We start from the raw sequence: 19,691 nt of genomic DNA on the forward strand, positions 1-19,691 counted from the left end.
TAGCCTCATTTTCTTTATACAAAGGGATTTCGCTCTGTTTCAGTTATCCGTTGCTACATAACAAACAACCCCAAAGTAATTGCTTCTCAGGATTTTTGAGGTCATGATTTGTCAGAACTCAGCTCGGTAGGTCCACTCTATACAGCAGAACCTTTGGCTTGGGTTCACATGTCTGCATTCTGCTGGAGTATTGACTGTGCTGTGCTGGACAGTCCAAGAAGCCCCCACTCACATGTCTAGGGCACAGAGCTTCTCTTGTGCTCTCACTCTCTCCATGTGGCTAACTTGGGCTTCCTCGCTGCACGTTAGCCTTAGGATAGTCAGACTTCTTACATAAGACTGACTTTTTTTTTTTTTTTTTGAGATGGAATCTCGCTCTGTCCTCGCACTGTACTCTGTTGGAGTACAGTGGCAGGATCTCGGCTCACTGCAAGCTCCGCCTCCTGGGTTCATGCCATTCTCCTGCCTCAGCCTCCCAAGTAGCTGGGACTACAGGCGCCTGCCACCACGCCTGGCTAAGTTTTTTGTATTTTTAGTAGAGACGGGGTTTCACCGTGTTAGCCAAGATGGTCTTGATCTCCTGACCTTGTGATCTGCCCGCCTCAGCCTCTCACAGTGCTGGGATTACAGACGTGAGCCACTGCACCCAGCCAAGACTGGCTTTTAAAAGAGAGTGTACCAAACTTGAAGGCAGAAGCTGTAAGTCTCTTAAGTCCAGCTTTGGAAGTTACATAGCATCACTGTAACTCTGTATTGGTCAAAACAGGTCACAGAGCCAGGCAAAATTCAAAGGGAGGGAAAATTAATTCCACCTCTCAATGGGAGGAGTGGCAAAGAATTTGCAGCCATCATAATCTGTCCCACACCCTCGCAGGATTGTTGGGATAATTTTTTTTTTGAGATATGAAAGACTGTAGCATAGCTCATGATACATAATTTGTCAAACATGTTTAATAAATGATAGTTACTGTGAGAATGGGGATAGACATATGATGCTTTGCAGGTATTGGGCAGGCCCTGATTGCAAATGAAGGTACCTGACTTTTAGCTGAGGCCAAACAGAATTAATGAATGGCTCTTATACCGGGGAAGTCCAGAGGTTAATTTGAATTCAGGTACAACTGAACCCAGGGGCTCACATGGTGTCACAGGCTTCTTTCTCATCTCCTTCCCTCTCCCTCACCTCTGCATCTATTGTTTCTGCTTATCTCTGCCTCTCTTGGCATACTGTCCTCATTGTCTCCTCCTGCAGACTTTCTCCATGACAGCTCTATATGCAGTCTTAGATCCAAAAAAAGAAGAATGACCTTCCCAGTTGTCTCCAACAGAAGTCCCAAGGAAGACCTTGCTTAGTTCAGCTTGGTCATTTGCCTATTCCTGAACCAAAAATGGTGTCCAGGGAGATGGTGTCTAGGGAGATGCCTGGGATTGACTGCCTCTCTAGAACCCCAGGGGGCGGGGTGGGCATAGGGAGCAAAGCACAGTTCTTCAAATAAAACAGAAGGAAAGGGAGCTCATTCTGGATGTGACAGACCCTCACCGTGGCTTCCAGGACCCCTGTCCTTCCCCCGCAGTGCCCCTGCATTCACTCGGTGACCTAGCCTGCTTCAACCCTCAAGGTTCATGGTGGGGAGGGGTGTCAGGCTGCAGTGGGAAAGTTGAGGCACCAGGGTTTTCCTTTCTGCCTCCTCTTGGCTCCCTCAGGTCAGGTGTCTGGGCTTCAGAGAAGTCATGGAGAATTTGGACTTAGAACTCCTTGACCAAAGGAAACTCTGTTAACTTACCAAAGGAGACAGTGGAAATACATTGTGGTCCACATAGAGGATAAATGAAGCTCCCTGAGGGTAAGGTTTATATTCACAGATCTGCCTTCCCCAAAGCTCTGCTCTTATCTTCAAACAACAACAACAAAAACAAACCCAAAACCCAAACTCCTGCACTTCTCCCAGAGACCACCAGGGGGCATGCGGAGCCCAGCTTCTCTATTAACACAGAGGAACAGACATGACCTGCAGGACATCTGGGAAACTCAAGGGAGTGGTGGGCAGGAGAGGATAGGACTGAAAGGAAGCAAGGAGACCTACCAACAGCTTGGGTCAAGCTTCTAGGGTTCCAGACTGTCTGAGACGTCTGGGCTGGCCCAGTCCTAGGGCTGGGATGCCAGCCTTCCGGTCTCTACCACTGCTGGGTCCTGCAGGGGGTGAGATAGGGTGGATGATGTTGGACTTCTTCCTCCACAATGCCAGAGAGGGAAGCTGGGAAAGTGGCATGAACTGGCACCACCCTAGGCAGGTTAAAAGGAATTCAGAGGAAGTAGTATGGTACAATGAAAAACGCCTCGTTTGCTAGCGTGACCTTGGTCAATCAGTTAACCTTTCTGAGCACTTCCTATCACCTAATAGGGGTCCCTGATTGCTTTTTAGCACATTGGGAGAATGCACTTCCATCTTTAAACTGCTGGTCACATGTTACTAGTCCATCTTCTGTGACCAAGCCCTGAAGGCGTCTGGGCACTGCCTTCTATGAAGATTGGGAATGATGACCCGGGAGGCACCATTGGGACTTCAAGCCTCATCTTCTTTGAGCCCTGAGATAGATCTGTGCTCTCTCCCTGCTGCCTGGGAAGGGGCCGGAAGTAGAGCTCCCACCACCACCCACCCCTGCTCATCCAGCTGCTCAGCCCCAGGCAGTCTGAGCCATCAAAGTCCCCTGCTGGCTGAGTGGCAGGGGACATGTGGAACTGGGGAGATGGGGGAAGTGCACAGAGGCACCCCAGATGTGCGTGTGACCACATCAGGAACAGGCGGAACACAGGCAGATGGGTGAGGAGGCCAAGTGGAAGGCCTAGGGTCAGCCTGAGACCACGGGCTCGGGGAACATTTCCCTTCTCTTTCAATGACCAAATACATTAGGAGTTTGGGGAGACTGGAGCAGCAAGCCATTCCCCCTTACCTTGCTGAGAGTTGGTGGCCCCTAAGGCCTGGACAACAGGATGAAGAGCCCCCCTATTGGTCTATGGCTCCTTGGCTTTCTTCTACACCAAGACAAACTTCTCCAGCTGGGCACCAGGACTGGGCTGGGGCTGGACTGGGCTAGGCTCGGGTTGTGAGGGTCCCACCTGTTCTCACCCCTGTGCTTCCCCGGCCCTTCCTCCCTGTGACCTTCTCCAGAGCTGCCACAGCTGGAACCATTCTCCAAGCTGCCTTTCATCCCCAGTGCTCCCCCGCCCCCCAGTGGCCCCTGTAATTGTGGTCTTAGGCGGTGGCTGCGGGGGCTGGGGCTGGGCTGAGGGCCAGGGCCCAGGGCAGGGCCAGGGTGGGGACTAGGGGGTGCCGATAGGGGCTTGGCCATGGTGTGGGTCATATGGGGCTGGAACCCCAGCTGCAGACATTCTCTGGGCCTCACCTACATACTTGCCAAGGCTCTGGACTGACACAGACCCTCCTCTCCCTTCACTGAGAAGTGCTCTGACTTGGGTACTCCTAGACCCTCCTGACACCAGGGCAGAGCCACGCCTGAGTGCAAGCCTCAGGAATCACTATTTGCCTCCTGAGTTTTTTTTTTTTTTTTTCTTTTAAGAAAAGGTCTTCTCTGTCTCTTTTGCATCTCTGTATTTCACAGACAGTGGAGGTGGGGGAGCAAAGAGACCCCCCTCATCAGAGATGCCAAAGGAAACTAAATCAGCTCCTCAACCAGGTCAGCAGCATTTCTCAAAAGGAGTCCCCACCAGAATCACTGGGGATGCTAGCTAGAAAGACAGATCCCCAGGCCTTTCCCTGGAAAGGCTGATTCAACTGCATGGGGCCTGGAATCTGCATTCCCGCAATGGCCCACCCCAGGGAATACTTGTGCTGCATCAAGCATGGGAAATGCTAGTGTGAGTGGAGGCTTAAAAATAAGGACATCTGCAAGCTGATTATGAATCCCTTCCCTGTGTCATGTTCCTAATTCTTTCAGGGCCTCAGTTTCCCCAACAGCCAGTGAGAACATGACTGTCCAGCTTGCTAGTGTCTTCTCCCATTCTGGGCTGGTGCCTGTCTCTTGTGTTGAGTCTGGTCCCACCCCTACCCTTACCGCTTACTCTTCCCAAATGCTAGTCCCAAGCTGTCCCCGTTTCTGCAGCATGGTGGGGAGAGTGGGGAGGGCAGGGGGCAGTTGGGGTCAAATAAGGCTCTGGCTGACGCAGTCTGCTTGCTGCCCCTGGCTGTTTTCCTGCAGTCCAGCCAGACTGCTCCCCACCCCGCACTGCCCCACCCCCACCCCCAGCAGCCTCAAGCCCTTAATTCCTGACAGCTGCGGTGGCTGCCGGCAGAGATGAGGGGGAAAGGAGGGGGGAGTATGCCGTCAGCCTGCTGTTGCTCAGGCTGCCCCCACCACCTGACAGTCTGGGGACAAGGAGGGCCCCACCCCCCTCCTTCAATTCCCCAGGGATGGGCAATTCCAGGAATGGGCCCTTTTTTGTCTCTGAGCCCAGAGGCTCCCATAGTTTTGTCTCTAAGCCAGCAGGGGCTCTCTTCAGAGAGGGGGGCGTGTGTAAAGTGTGGGAGGCTTGTGCCCATTTTACAGAGGAGGATGCCGAGGGCACAGGGCAGGAGCAGGATCCACTATTAGGGTCCAGGCTAGCACCAGAAACAGAAGGCAGAGCTGCCTTTCCCCTACCTTCTGGCTCTCAGGCCCTTGCTTGGGCCCAGCACACTTGCCCTATATCGAGGAGGGGCTCCGTGTTCCGTTGGGGTGGAGGGACAGGAAGAGATCTCAGCGGTATTAGGGAGCCGAGGCTGGTATTAGGGAGCTCCTAGAGGACCATGTGCAGGTGGGGCCAGGGAGGGCCAGGACAAGACGGAGTATCTGCGGGCGCAGGCAGGCAACACGCAGTGTTGGGGCGGCAGCTGCTGAGCTGGGAGTCAGGAGAGCTGCGTTCCGTTCTAGTTCTTCCGCTAATTTGCTGTGTGACCTCTTTGAGCCTCGATATTTTCTTGTGAAATAAAGGGGAGCTAAGTAAACTATCTCAAGGGCCACTTCTAGGGTTAAAAGGCTCTCCAACGCCTCCTTCCAGGGCGTGCCACCCAGGGCGCTCCTACGCAAGCATTTACTGGGGGCCTGACACTGCTGCCTCCCCGGGCTCACTGAGGAGAGGAGGTGGTCCCCATGAGCCGCATTTCACAAAGGGGCAGAGGGGGTCTCCGTGAGCAGGAGCAGGAGGCACCTGTTTAAGGTCACACAGCAAAGGAGAGAAGAAGCCAGAGGCTGCCAAACTCCTCTGCAGGAGCCCACACCTGCCTAACACCAGGCAGGCCTGGGGGAAGTCCCTCCTCTGGTCGGGGAGGCGAAACAGAGAGACCGGCCCCTCCCCTCCAGCCCCTGCAGGTGTGTGTGTTGGGGTGGGGTGGGGGCGCTCCCCAGCAGCTGCGTCTCAGCCAGGCACACACACCTCGCGGTAAAACATATCCCTCACACAACCCAGCGCGCTCCACGCACAGGCTTCTTCCTGTGCACGCGCGCACAGACCCCAACACCTTTCCCTTTGCTGCCCTCAGCAGGGACGCTCCCACCCCCAGTCCCCAGCGGACGCAGTGGCCTCGGGACTCGTACACGCCTCCACGCCCCGCCGCGTGACGTCACGTGGGGTAGAGCCCTGAGACACTAAATGGTGGGGTGGGGGGAGGAAAGGGAAAGCGGCAGAGCTCCCCGAGCCGGGACAGTCACTTACTCTCCAGGCAGTGGGGCCCGACACAGACAGCGCCGCCCCTGCCAGCCCGCCTCGCACGCCCTCGGAAGCGCAGGCTCCCGGCGCTGCGCTGGAGGGCTCCCCGGCACCCCAGCCTCCCGTCCCCAGCCCGCTGCACCTCCAGGCCCCCCTTACCCTTGAGAGGCACCGGGAGTTGTCGCGGGGGGGCCTCGGGAAATTCCCCGGACCCCTGTGCCAGGAGGTGCCCGGTTCGCCCGCTCTTCACCCCCCGCCCCCCCCGAGGGCGGTGCCCGGGGGTGCTGCCCCATGGAGCGGGGAGGCGGGCGCCGTCTGCTCCGGGAGCCCTGACCCGAGTCGGAGTTGTGTGTCGCAGCCGCCCCGACCCCCCGCCGATCATGCGCCGGCGCCCCTGGCTCTCCAGTCCCACCGGGCTGTGAGCCCCCCACTCCCAGCCCGTCAGGGCCTGCGCGCCATGGGCAGCGCCCACCCTCGCCCCTGGCTGCGGCTCCGACCCCAGCCCCAGCCGCGGCCAGCGCTCTGGGTGCTCCTGTACTTCCTACTGCTGCTGGCTGCTGCCATGCCCAGGTGAGCCCTCACCTCATGCTCCGCCCTCTTAGAGAGTTGAGACCCCGGGCCCCGCAGGGGCCTCTGATGCTCTTGCTGGGGTAGAGGACCCTGGAAGAAGGGAGGGGCAGGGTCATAGGAAAGTGCTAGTGCCCAACCAAAGGCAGTGAGCTCCCTCATAGGAGGGGGTTGGACTGGTGACAGGATATGGGCAGTCCAGGGAGACAAGGCAGTGCCCAGGAGCATGATGGCAACTAGGAGGGGAGGTGTGTGTGGGGGGGAGCAAGTGCCAGTCTGGAGCTCCTGCCCTGTTGGGGGAATGCACCCCCACCCCAGGAGTAAGCCCAAGCTGCCTCACTCCTTCCTGCAGCTCAGCCCCAGGTAGCAGCAGGGGTTGGAAGGCTGGAAGAGGGTAGCCCAGGTGGGATCAGTGAGAGACTGCAGCTGCAAGAGCTGTGTGTGTGTGTGTGTGTGTGTGTGTGTGTGTGTGTGTGTGTGTTTTCCATCGAGCCCAGGATCCCAGCAAACTGTGTTGGTAAACAGCAGTTTCTGTGTGTGTCCATGTGTGCATGTGAGAGCTCATGGGTCAATGTATGTTAAGATGAACACATGTGTAAATACGAGTGTCTTTGTGTGTGTGTTTGTAACTATGATGAAATGTGCATGTGTGTAAGTGTGCTGGGGTTGGGTTTGTGTGTCTACCACAATGTATGCAGAAGTGTGTCTGTGTGAATGTGACTGAAACATATCTGTGGGAGTGGGCTCCTGGGGAACCCTGTGTGTATGGGCATCTATGCCTGGGGATGTGCATAGGAAATACTGTGGCCACAAGCATGGTGGATGTGTGTGCATTTGCACGTTTACCTGTGTGGGTATGCAGCTAGCTGAGTGAGTTGCATTGAGCAGGATGATTGTGAGGAGGTCAAGGACAGAGGAATGTGGAGGAGTGTACTGATGGGCCCAACCTTCAGAAGCAGAGGTTGGAAGAGGGAGTGATTATGGCCTTTGGGACAGAGTGCGTGTTGTTAGATGGGGCTCTCCTGGTCCCCCCAAAACACATACCCACTCCACCCCACATGTCTGCAGGTCAGCACCCAATGACATTCTGGACCTCCGCCTCCCCCCGGAGCCTGTGCTCAATGCCAACACAGTGTGCCTAACATTGCCAGGCCTGAGCCGGCGGCAGATGGAGGTGTGTGTGCGTCACCCTGATGTGGCTGCCTCAGCCATACAGGGCATCCAGATCGCTATCCACGAATGCCAACACCAATTCAGGGACCAGCGCTGGAACTGCTCAAGCCTGGAGACTCGCAACAAGATCCCCTATGAAAGTCCCATCTTCAGCAGAGGTAGCTGCCCCTCACCCCAGCCCCTGCCCCTCACCCCTCACCCCTGCCACTGCCTGCCCCATCCAGCATCTCCACCTCAGAATCTATTCCCAGCCATTTCTAACCCATTGCCTCAAGCTGGCATCCTCCCATCCCCACATGCCCATCTGCTGGCCGTGCTGCTTTCCTTCCTCTTTCTGGTCTCAGGCCATGGGGGCAGAGAAATGGGGCAAATGTGTCTCCAGACTGGGCTGTTGAGGCTGAGAATGGCAGTTTCCATGCCCGAGAACTAGACTCCTGGGTCATCCTGCCCTATCACTGACACTGCATATCTCAAACCCAGGAAATATCTGTACTTGTCGCTTGCCTCTACTTACCCTCTACTTAGAAAACCACATTTAGGATGGGGAGCCCATGAGGAAGAACCCAGAATCAGCATGAGGAGGGGTTGAGGAATTTGTCCAATTGTGCAGGTGGAGGCAGCCTGGACAGGTAAAAAGTCTGCCCTACTGCAGAAGCTCTTCCCGGCGGGGGACACCACCAGCCTGTGTGTCATCCCTGCTGCCTCTGGAAAACCCTCTCTGAATCAGAGGTGCTGGGTGTGTGTGTGCCTGTGTGTAGTGGCTCCTGCCAGCAGGCCTGGTAGTCCTGTCAACTCCTCTTCCCCTCACAGCTCAGAGGAGCCGCAGCCCATTCCCTGTCCTCCCTCCCCGACTTCTGGGTGACCCACCCTGACAATACCAGAGTGGCTTGGGCTGGGGATGGCAGGAGGTTTTGTCACTCACTTCTGCCTCACACCCACCTCCTGGCCTGGTATCTCAGGCCTTTACTCAGATCTTTTAGGAAGGATGGGGGCCCTGCCTCTGGGATGGGCCTAGCTGGGTATCTATCTCCCCTCTCAGTGGCTTGTGTGGGACATTGTGGGCACCCCGTAGCCCTGGCTCCTTAGGTCTTGTCCAATTTTCAGTGGAGGTGGAGTAGGAGAGTTACACATACACCTTGTAGCCTTGGATCTTGAGGCTTCTTGGGGAGTCAGGCTGTACCTCAAATTCGGAAAACTCAGAAAGCCGAGGCCCTTCCCTTTTCATCAGGACCCCTGCTTGCATCCCCTGGGCCCCCAAGTCAGGGGCCACCCCAGCCTCCACCAGCCGAGCCCCAGGCCGCCCGCCCCGCCCCACCCCGCCCCCGCGCGCTCCCTCCTCCCTCCCCCGCGCGCCCCGGGCGCTGTTTCTACCCGGCCGAGCCCAGCCCGACGCGTGTGGCGGCATGCAGCCGCGAACTAATCCCCGCGGGCCGCGGCAGACGGCTCCCGGCCCCAGCCGCGCCGCTCTCAGAGGGCGCCCCCCGCCCTGCCCCGCGCTCCCGCCCCCTCCTGCCCCTCCAGCCGTCCAGGAGCGGCTGCCCGGGACCCCCGGGTCCTGCCCAGCTCGGGCCGCACTCTCCTCCTGTCCCGCCGCCCGCGCGCCGACACGAAGTGACTGGCCTCGGCACCATTCATGCCCCGGCTGGGCCGGGCGGGCGCTCACCGCCGCCGCGCGCCGGTTCCTACCCTCCGGTTTCTAGCTCGCCCGTGCTCTCCGCAGCCGCGTTTCCCTCCGGGGCCCTCGGGTACCCCATGAGGACTCCGTAGCCCTGGCTTTGGTTTCTGCCCGCTGGGGACCCGGGTAGGCTCGGAGGTTCTAACTTCTGCCGCTTCGGGTGAGGCAAGGCAAGCTCTGCATCCCTCTCCTCGGCCTTGGTGTCCCCTCTGTCCTCCTGTTCCCTCGAGACCCAGTGAACCCAGGTGCCCTGAGAGCCTCGCTGGGTCAGGCCCGCGCGGCCTGCTGGAGGACCTTGGGGTCTTTGAAGCCTGGGGGAGAGTTCAGAGCGGCAGAACAGCGCAGGGCTGGCTGGGTGCCAGGCGCTCCCGGGTTCACCTGCAGTTTAATAAGCGCGAGGTGAGCTGGGGGGACGGGTGGAGGGAGGAGGTTAGGGCTGGAGAGGGACGACTTGCCGGGGCTAGCCAGGGCAGGGAGGCGCTCAGCATGGGGAGGGAGTGGGACAGTGGCTGCCCGGCTCCAGCCGCAGTAGCGGGGCTGGGCACTTTCCCTGGGCCTCAGGACACTAGACTACCTCTGTGGTTTCTGCTCCCCACCTCCCCATCAACGCCCCTCATTGCTACACCTCACACCTCATTTCTACCTGTTGCTTCTCAGAAGGGACTCTGGGCTTCTGGAAATAAATCTGCCAATCCTCTCCTCCACTGGCCACCACTGCACCCCTGACTCCACCTGCAGGTTCATCCTCCTGGGGGGCAGTTATTTCTCAGTCCATCTTGACCCATCTTCTGGAGGACTAGCTAAATTGGAACCCCGTGAAGCCACCCACGGTGTCAACCAGCCCCTGGTCTACTTCCTTCCACCAGGAATCTCCTTTCTTTCCAAGTTACACATTGCCCATTGTGTGGGTCAGGTGACCTCCGTTCCCTCCAAGTGGAATGTCTGGGTGCTGATCCCTTTTCTGACCCATGTTATCAATGGGTTAGGATCCTCTTAAATGTGGATTCTGCCATGTTTAAACTTCAGACACTGCTTGGGTTGGGGTCCTGGGTCCCTTGGGCCTTCTTTAATGCTGTTACTATCATTGAATTGTCCTGACACCTTCCCTGAGATGAGCTGGGCTGGAGGGATGGAGTTCTGATAGAGGGAGGGGGAAGAGGGCTTGAGCACGTGAAGTGGACAAACCTGGGAAGGCGAGGCATGCAACAGGGCTTTGCCTAGCCAAGCAGAGGGGATGAAGGGGTGCTGGAGCCTAGGCCACGGGGGACAGGGACAGGGGCCTCCGGTAGGAATAGAGAGGGTCAGAAAAAGCTATGGGAGGGCCCCAAGTCCATGCTGGCTGCTTCACCTAGTTCAGGAGCAGCAATGACCTTAGTGCCAATGGCACTGGTAGCCCCAGCTTTTCATGCTAAGAATCTAGATAGCTGGTTCCTGGGCTGGGTACTGGGCAGAATATCTGGTAGAGGGGAGTGGATCATTGTGAGGAACAGAGAACCCCTTCACTCACTGTGGACACGAGGACAGGAGGGAAATTTGAGGAGGGGGCAGCTGGGAGCTGGGCTCAGCACTGGAGTGAGATGGGAGGAGAGGTCAGGGAGAGGTTTGATGGAGGGAAATGTAGTAGATTCACACAGCAGGCCCTGGGAGCTCCCACACAGTTTAGGTACTGTCTTCCCTAAGGCCCAGACCCATTTGGAACGGATGGAAAGAGGGCGTGAGGCCCTGAAGCCATGCTCCCAGCCCAGGGGAAGCCAGCAGCATGGGTTTCCAGGCTCTGCTCTCCATGGCCCTGGCTCATTTTTCTCCCACCTCCTTTTTAAATTTATCCTCATGGTTTTATGCCTAGGCCTCCAGGGATTGGGGTGGTGCTCAGATGGGGAAACCAAGGCATGGGCACTCATATCCCAGGATCACCTAAGGTTCTATTATTTTAAAGATACCCAATTAATTAGCCAACATATACTAAGCACCTGCTGTGTGGGCACCACTCTACAGCATTTTATCCGTGCTTTAGGACCCCCAAACAGTCCCCATATTGTAGGTCCTATCATTAGTATCATTTTACAAATGAAGCTAAGAGAAGCTGGCTAACTTGCCATTAGTCACACAGCTTGAAAGTGAGCCATACAGCTAGGAGTCAAATGCAGTCCAGCTGACTTTAAAGTTTGCACCCAATCCCCTTCTATACTATCTCCCAAGTTGCAAGGCCAACACAAAGTCCCACTGTGTACCCAGAGAGGTGAGCTGGTGCAATGGAAGAGCATGCCAAGAAATGAAACTGACATGCATACGTGCGTGCACACACACACGCACACACACACACCCAACACCTACTCCTGTTTTTGCATATGTGTAGCTCCATTCAGTGTCACGCCTAAGTGTTCCCACATGCACACTAGTCTCTCTCTCTCTGCCCAGGCACATGAGCAATGCGCAGATTATTTGCATGGAGAGAATGGATACCAGGCCTTTCCCCTTCCCTCCCTCTTTGACTTGAATGGGTAGGGCTCAAGCTTCTCTAACCCCTTCTAGTTTCCATTGGCTCCTGAATCCTCTCTCCTCCACCCTCCCCTGCCCTCCAAACCTCCTCCCCCAGCCCCTTCCCAGCCGTTGGCTGCTGTGGCCTGTAGCAGCAGCTGACTCCACTTAGATGCTGGCAGTCCCTGTCCCAGATCAAAGGCAGGGCGGCTAATTGTGTGTCTTAACGAGCCCCCCTCTCCCTGCTCCGGGCAGCCCAGCTGGCCATGGCCCCACCCGCTCCCCCTCCAGCTGGCCAGATGGCACAGTGCCTGTGTCTGCCCCAGACAGTTGGGGCCAGAACCGAAACTGGGGCCCTGAACAGGAGCTGGGGGCAGACCCAGTAGGCTGGACTTCTATGAGGTCTGGATACTTGCAGCAGTGGGTGGCCACACAGGCCCTACCTTGTCACCTCTGCACGTGGCTATGACAGCTGTCAGAGGCCACAGGGTGGTGTAGGGAAGGTGTCTTTAGCTGCACGGGGTAGGGGTGTTCTCTGCAGCGGTGGGGTACATTTCTCCAGATTTCGCCAGGCTTACCCTTAAATGTGACAGGGCCTGGAAGATGGTGGTCGGCCCTGCACACCTCCCTGGACCAACCTCATCCTCTTTCCTGGTGCCATGCACAGGCAAGGTGATAGGAACTAGAAACTGAGCTACCTGGGTTTCTTTCTCAGCAGCAGGACTCCCATGGAGTCACATGTCCTACAATAGAAAGATGCCAGACCTGGGAGCTGGGAGAGCTGGGTCTGGATGCAGCTCCATAGCCCCTATGACCTGTGTTTTCTCCTTTTGCATAATGTGTATGTGTTTGGTAGTGGTGGCAGTGTCTGTGTGGAGGTGATTTCTGAGGCCTGGGCTGCCTCTGGAGGTCTGAGTATTGCCATGTGTCCTAGGAGCAGGCTGATGACTCCCCAGCAATAAGAGAAGTGCTCGGAGTTCCACAGATAAAAGGCAAGGGATAAATGCAGGGTGTGCTTCCCAGGAGCTTGGTTCCATCCTCCTTCTCCTTAGGTTCCACTTCCCCAGGGCAGTTTCTACTCCTCTGCATCTCCTGCTAATTCCCAGTATCCCCATAGAAGGTTCCAGCCCCATCCCCAACCCCTCTTCTCTGCTCATAGCTGAATTCCTTATGGAAAAATGTACTGAGATGCCATAAGCCGGAAAGAGAGAGAGACAGTCTGCTTCACAGGCATCTGGTGGTCCAAGTGACCTGTTCTAAAATGGGTCATGAGCTGCTGGGCTTTGTCCCTGATCAGGGTGAAACAAAAAACAATGACCCAAAAAATGCAGCAGGATTGAGTGAGGTCAGATAGGAGAAAGAACTTCTCGGTAATAGCTAATGTTGGAGTAATACTTCCTCAATTAGTAAGGCACTATTCTAAGCATTTTAAATTTACCAATTCATTTAATTCTTGGAACAACAATGAGGCAGATAATAGCCCTATTTTACAGATAAGGAAACTGAGGCACAAGGAGGTTAAGTCACTTGGCCAAGGTCACATAGCTATTAGCAGCTAGTAAGTGGAAGAGCCAAGATTTGAAGCAAACTGGTTTCAGGAATCAGTTCTTAACTACTAAACAGCTTGTTCTATTTCTTTCTGTTTTTTGTTTTGTTTTTCTGTTTGTTTTTGTTTGTTTGTGCTTTTGGCAGGAAGGGGAGGACAGGGCTCTGTGATGCAGCAGGTGAGGATTAAGGTGGATTGGCCTAGTCCTCTGGCTTCTCTTGCTGCCTGCCCTCTCTCTGGTGTGCGCAGGCTGGTCGGAGACTTGTACCAGAACTTGTTCCTAGCTGGTCCATTCTCAGATGCAGAATAAGCAAAAGATAGCCTGCATGTCTGATAATGTGACCCTCCTTTGCAAATAGGCCTCCCCCTGCCACAGGTCCAGGTGTTCCCAGAGAAAGGCTCAGGCTGGAGCACCAAGAAGGAAGGCATTGTGGACAAGCCAGTGGGCAGGCCGGCCCAACTGCAGCCCCCAAGAGTGGCTTGGTCAGGGAGAGTCTGTGCCTCCTGAACATCTAGTGGAAGGTATCTGCCTCAGCTTGCCCTTCCTTCTCCATGTTCAACACTGCTACATGCCAGACCCCATGCAGGACCCTGGGCTTCCCTCTAGCATCCCTCCAACAGCCTCTTCAGCTGACCTGGATGGATCACAGGCAAGGTGGCTGGGTAGCGCCCATTTCTGAGTGGCTTTCAGGGATGTCCTGTGGACAAGGAAGGGGAAGCTCTGGTGACCCATTTCTTTGCCTCTGGAGTCTGGTCATTAGGGAAGGTCCTATGCTGTGCCTAAGATGGGCATGCACCCATCAGGCTATCTTGGGGCAGGGAGCATTAGGAGCTGACCGTCTCTTCTTACTTACCCTGCTGCCCATTGACATCTCCTAAGGCCTGGAATTTCATCATCAACAATTTATTCATTTTTTCCCCAAAATTGTGTACATCTTATTTTATGAAATATCATTTTATTTATTTATTTAAATAGGTTTTTGGGGAACAGGTTGTGTTTGGCTACATGAATAAGTTATTTAGTGGTGATTTCTGAGATTTTGGTGCACCCATCACCTGAGCAGTGTACACTGTACCTAATGTGTAGTCTTTGATCTCTCACCTCACACCCACCCTTTCCCTGAGTGCCCGAGTCCATTGTGTCATTCTTATGCCTTTGCATCCTCATAGCTTAGTTTCCACTTATAAGTGAGAACATACGATATTTGGTTTTCCATTCCTGAGTTACTTCACTTAGAATAATAGTCTCAAATTCCATCCAGGTTGCTGTGAATGCCATTGTTTTGTTCCTTTTTATGGCTGAGGAGTATTCTGTGACATACATATACCGCAGTTTCTTTATCCACTTGTTGGTTGATGGGCATTTGGGCTGGTACCATATTTTTGCAATTACAAATTGTGCTGCTATAAACACGCGTGTGCAAGTATCTTTTTCATATAATGACTTCTTTTCCTCTGGGTAGATACCCAGTAGTGGGATTGCTGGATCAAATGGTAGTTCTACTTTTAGTTCTTTGAGGAATCTCCACACTGTTTTCCATAGTGGTTGTACTAGTTTACATTCCCACCAGCAACATCACTGGCAATGAATTCTTTAGGTTAAACATTGCCCTCATTCTGTGGGCTTATTTTAAAATTGCAGATACCACCGTGAAAGGTAATAGATTAAGTCCCTGACTGTAAAAAGAATGTGTTTAGCAGATACTTTCTGCCCTACAGTAGAGATGTAGACACACAAATTCTGAGTTTACTAAAGGTGATGTTAAAGAACAGGAGAAGGGCCTACAAAAAGCAGAGGGCTATTGGGAAGCCTCCCTCCCACCCCACCAGGTTCTGTGTGCAGAAGAACTGGCTTCTGGCGTGATTTCTGCCCTTCTTTGATTCTGTCCTTGCGCCAGACTCTCCTACATACTGGGCTTCAGTTTCTCCTTGAGATGATGAGAAGGCTGGGCTGGAGAATGGGGTGTCGAGGCCCCCCCAGAGTCCATGTGTTCTGGGTCTTTAACCACAGGTTTCCGAGAGAGCGCTTTTGCCTACGCCATCGCGGCAGCTGGTGTTGTCCACGCCGTGTCCAATGCGTGTGCCCTGGGCAAACTAAAGGCGTGTGGCTGCGACGCGTCCCGGCGAGGGGACGAGGAGGCCTTCCGTAGGAAGCTGCACCGCCTACAACTGGACGCACTGCAGCGTGGTAAGGGCCTGAGCCACGGGGTCCCGGAACACCCAGCCCTGCCCACAGCCAGCCCAGGCCTGCAGGACTCCTGGGAGTGGGGCGGCTGCAGCCCCGACATGGGCTTCGGGGAGCGCTTCTCTAAGGACTTTCTGGACTCCCGGGAGCCTCACAGAGACATCCACGCAAGAATGAGGCTTCACAACAACCGAGTTGGGAGGCAGGTGAGAGCCCCACACCCGGGTCTGCTTCAAATCCCTTTGCCTAGGGCCTACCCCTTGCCCAGGCCTATCTCTCCTCTGAGGACCACATTGCTCCCACACGTCACACCTTGGCAATCTTCTCATTGACCCTGTCTAACTCATTCAACAAGCATGCACTGAGTATGCCCTGTGCACCAGGCACTGGACTAGGCCTGGGGATACAAGGCTGAAACAAGCCCTGTTGCTCTGGATCAGCATACCACCTGCTGAGCAACCTGCTCCTCCTACTTCCTCGGGAGATCACCCAGGAGAAAGGACAGGGGTGCAGTCAGGACTGCAGGAGTCTAGGCCTGGCACTGCCATCTGACTCCTCCCCTATGGAGTGAGAAGGTTGAACTAGATCATCCCTAAGGTTCCCCACAATGCTAATGTTCCATGATCCGGTGATCTCTCCCAGCCTTTCTGTGCAGTCTAGAATGAGGGATTCCTGCAAAGTAAGGGGTGTAAGTGAAGTTCCTAGGGGCCACTGGGGAACTGTGTTATGGTGCCTTCCTCCTTTATCCTCTGTCCTCAAATGCTCCTACTACCTCAAAGGTCATTCATTAAAAATAAATACATACGCACATACATAAAAAAGCAGAAGAAAGGAAAGGGGTAATAGGTTGCATTTATTGATTGCTTACTATGTGTTAGGCACTGTCTTGAGCACTTGCCTACATATTAACCTATTTACTCCTTACAACTACCTATGAGGTGGGCACTGTTATTAACCTTATGTTGAGATATGGAAACTGAGGCACGGATTGACCAAGAAGCTTACCCAAAATGATGCAACTAGTGAGAAGGTGGTCCAGGCAGGATTCATCTCCAGGAGGTTGACCTCTGAGCCTGTGCTCTTTTGTTCTACAGCATTGAATCTGCACTCTGATGCCCTGTTGGCTCTCATGGTAGCTCAGCACTGTCCTTTCCTGAACATTCCACCTCCATCATCCCTTCTCTTGACTGCCCAGCCTGTTGAGGCCTTTTTCCTGGCTTCCTCTCACTCTGGCTGGCACCTTCTCCATCTCACTTTCCTTTCTCTTGGCCTCTTAGCCCATGATGGGTCATCTTCCTGCACAAAGCCTCCAAGCTGATTCAGCAATTCCCATCCTCACTTAGAGGCGGGGTAAACCGAGGCACACTTACCCTTGGGTCATGTCCAGCTCCCACCTAGCCTGCCTTGTACACCTCTTTTCCCAAGCTTCACCACCATCCCAGCCCATACCAACGGTGCCTCCTCCTCGTTAAACTGGTTAATTAATGGCTGCTGCCCGTGGGAAGCAGATGTTCTGGAGCTGTTGGCCTGAGGAGGCATTGGGCTGGTTCCCACGTGGTGCTGACAGCACAGGCTGCGCATGCACGCTGAGAAGCCCTTTCAGACCTCGAGGGGAAGGCACCCTCTCTTATGGCCCTACTGCCCAAGTTTAAGGGGCCCTGGATCATTGCTGTCCCTGTCTCAGGGTGTGTCTTCGGAGTAGACTGAGGGAAAGGAGGGGATGTGGCCAACTTCTTATGGGGTTTCTGGTGAAAATGTCAAAGGGTTCTTAGTGAGGAGACTCTAGAGCAGGTTGTGAGCTGGGTTGGGGGTGGCTAGGTTTCATTCACATAACCACCTCCCTTGGAGGCCTGAGGGCCTCTCCACTTTCACTGGGCTGTAGAGCCTGGCTCTCTCTGGTTCCTTTCTATATTCAGGTAGAGCTTTGGCCCCTGGTGGCGCTGACTTTTCCTAGGAGGAATCATGGGTCTCAGCATAGTGCAGAATGAGTCCCAGGCAGCATAATCGGGGGGGGGGGGCAGTCTCCCCAGCACTTGTCCCCTCCTTTGGCTCTCTACAAAGAGATGTAGGGGGAGCGGGAGGGGGAAGCACTGAGAGGGGGACCAAGGCTTTCTCAAACTCACTGAACACCGACCCCCACCCCCCCACCCCAACACACACACACACACACACACACACAACCTGGAGTGAGATACAGCGGGGCCAGCACCCTCCTGCTCCTGGCCCCAACCCCAGGGGTGGCAGGAGAGGGAATTTCCCTGCCGATTTGGGATCCCCCTTCAGGAAGCAAGAGCCTCCAGCCCCAAGGGCCCCCTGCAGCTGCTGGAAAGGCGGGCAGGAGAGGAGGGGAGCCGGAAGGTGGGAATTCCCCCGGGGCCTGGCCTGGTGGGAGGTGGGTAGGAGAGGCAGAGGCAGAAGAGCAGGTGCAGAAGTTTTTCTGACTGCCTGGTTGTGGGACCCTTGCTCGGGGCCTCAGCGTTTGCCTCTGTATAATGGGAGTGGGTTTCAGAAGGCCAGACTCAGCGCTGGGAGGAGGGCAGTGGGGCTGGGCGCCGATGTCACCCCTCACGGTGCCTCCCTCCGCAGGCAGTGATGGAGAACATGCGGCGGAAGTGCAAGTGCCACGGCACGTCAGGCAGCTGCCAGCTCAAGACGTGCTGGCAGGTGACGCCCGAGTTCCGCACCGTGGGGGCGCTGCTGCGCAGCCGCTTCCACCGCGCCACGCTCATCCGGCCGCACAACCGCAACGGCGGCCAGCTGGAGCCGGGCCCAGCGGGGGCACCCTCGCCGGCTCCCGGCGCTCCCGGGCCGCGCCGCCGGGCCAGCCCCGCCGACCTGGTCTACTTCGAAAAGTCACCCGACTTCTGTGAGCGCGAGCCGCGCCTGGACTCGGCGGGCACCGTGGGCCGCCTGTGCAACAAGAGCAGCGCAGGCTCGGATGGCTGCGGCAGCATGTGCTGCGGCCGCGGCCACAACATCCTGCGCCAGACGCGCAGCGAGCGCTGCCACTGCCGCTTCCACTGGTGCTGCTTCGTGGTTTGCGAAGAGTGCCGCATCACCGAGTGGGTCAGCGTCTGCAAGTGAGCGGCCCGGGGTCCCCTGGGCCCTGAACGAGGTCCCCTCCTGGAGCCTGGCCCTCTGAGGCTTACGGCCTTGGCAAGGCAGCATCGCCTTGGCTCTTGGGAGAGGAGATTGGACCACATGATCTTACAGGAACCGCTCAGCTCTGAGGTCTGTGATCGCCGGACAGTCCAGGCCTGTCTGAACCCCACCACTCACTTCTGTGGGCTCTAGGACTTACTGGGTTCTTCCTGCCTCCCCCAAGCCCAGACAGTTCAGTTGGGCTGGGGTTTGCCCCATACCCTAAAACAAGCCAGCCAGGCAACCTCTCAGTCTGTCTCCATCCTTTCACCCCTTCCCTGGAAATGGGAGGTGGGGAATGAATGGAAGCTGATGGGCAGAGAGAGGAGGATTAAAAAAAAGAAATAGACATAACTGAGCTGAAGTTATGAATTCCATAAAGGGCCCAGACACCCTCCCCCACCATTCTCCTCATCATTCATTTAACAAATATTTATTTTGCACTCTCTTTGCGGCACTCTGGGGGGCGTGGGGGTGGCAATGTGAGGCACTGAGGCCACAGATGTGAGACACAGCACTTGTCCTCTTGGAGGTTACATTTTTGCTGGGGGGAGGCATGGGCAATAAACAAGTAAATATACAAACAAAGTCATTTCAGACAATGCTGTGTGCAGGCTGCTGGGCTGCTGGGTGTAGGGGGATTTGTGGGGAGTGGGGCTCCTCAGACAAAGCCACTGGTTTTTCAGGGAAGGCCTCTCTGAGTGGTGGTACCCATGCTGGGACCTGCACCATAAGCCATGCAAAGAGTATGGGTAAGGGCATTCCAGGCAGAGGCCATGTGAAGGCAGACAATGTGAGCTGAGAAAGATCTCTGCCTGTTGGAGGAACAGCAGAGGGGCCATTGTGATTGCAGTGAAGAAATCAAGGGATAGACTAGCAGGAGAAGTATTCAGAGGGTGGGCAAAAGTCACATCGTGTGTCTTTCTAAGCCAAGGTAAGGAGTTGGGATTTTATTAAAGAGGAATGGGAACCTTGAGATTCTTAAGCAGGGGAGTGTCATGGTCCAAGTCTCACGTGGATCGCTGATGCGGAACAGGCTGAAGGGGGATGAGGTGACAGCTGGTAAGCCAGTGAGGAATAACAACTATCTTCTAAATCAGACATGGGGCTTGGACTGGTTGGAAGCGGTGGGGATGTTGAGAAGGGCTCTGGTGCCAGAGCTCTAACCGCCCACCTTGTGCCTGAGCCCTCTGCCACAAGCCAGGACGAGTGGCCGTGCCCA

General features: G+C 55.4%; 1 protein-coding gene across 1 annotated transcript; it reads left to right on the forward strand.

The window, feature by feature from the left end:
• The first annotated feature begins 5,531 nt into the window (after positions 1-5,531).
• Positions 5,532-19,057, forward strand: WNT10A (Wnt family member 10A). Its single transcript, XM_023217374.1, has 4 exons — positions 5,532-6,274; positions 7,340-7,602; positions 15,155-15,534; positions 17,915-19,057. The coding sequence occupies exons 1-4, from the start codon at positions 6,162-6,164 to the stop codon at positions 18,410-18,412; spliced, it is 1,254 nt and encodes a 417-aa protein (XP_023073142.1). The 5' UTR covers positions 5,532-6,161; the 3' UTR covers positions 18,413-19,057.
• Positions 19,058-19,691: the final 634 nt, after the last annotated feature.

This window comes from Piliocolobus tephrosceles, chromosome 11, assembly GCF_002776525.5.
Source record: "Piliocolobus tephrosceles isolate RC106 chromosome 11, ASM277652v3, whole genome shotgun sequence".
Taxonomy (NCBI): Eukaryota; Metazoa; Chordata; class Mammalia; order Primates; family Cercopithecidae; genus Piliocolobus; species Piliocolobus tephrosceles.

Excerpts from the sequence above, each read along its gene's own strand:
- WNT10A (XM_023217374.1), top strand. The coding sequence starts at position 6,162 with ATGGGCAGCGCCCACCCTCGCCCCTGGCTGCGGCTCCGACCCCAGCCC. Across the intron at positions 6,275-7,339 it reads CTGGCTGCTGCCATGCCCAG|GTCAGCACCCAATGACATTC; the intron begins GTGAGCCCTCAC and ends ACATGTCTGCAG. Across the intron at positions 15,535-17,914 it reads ACAACCGAGTTGGGAGGCAG|GCAGTGATGGAGAACATGCG; the intron begins GTGAGAGCCCCA and ends CTCCCTCCGCAG.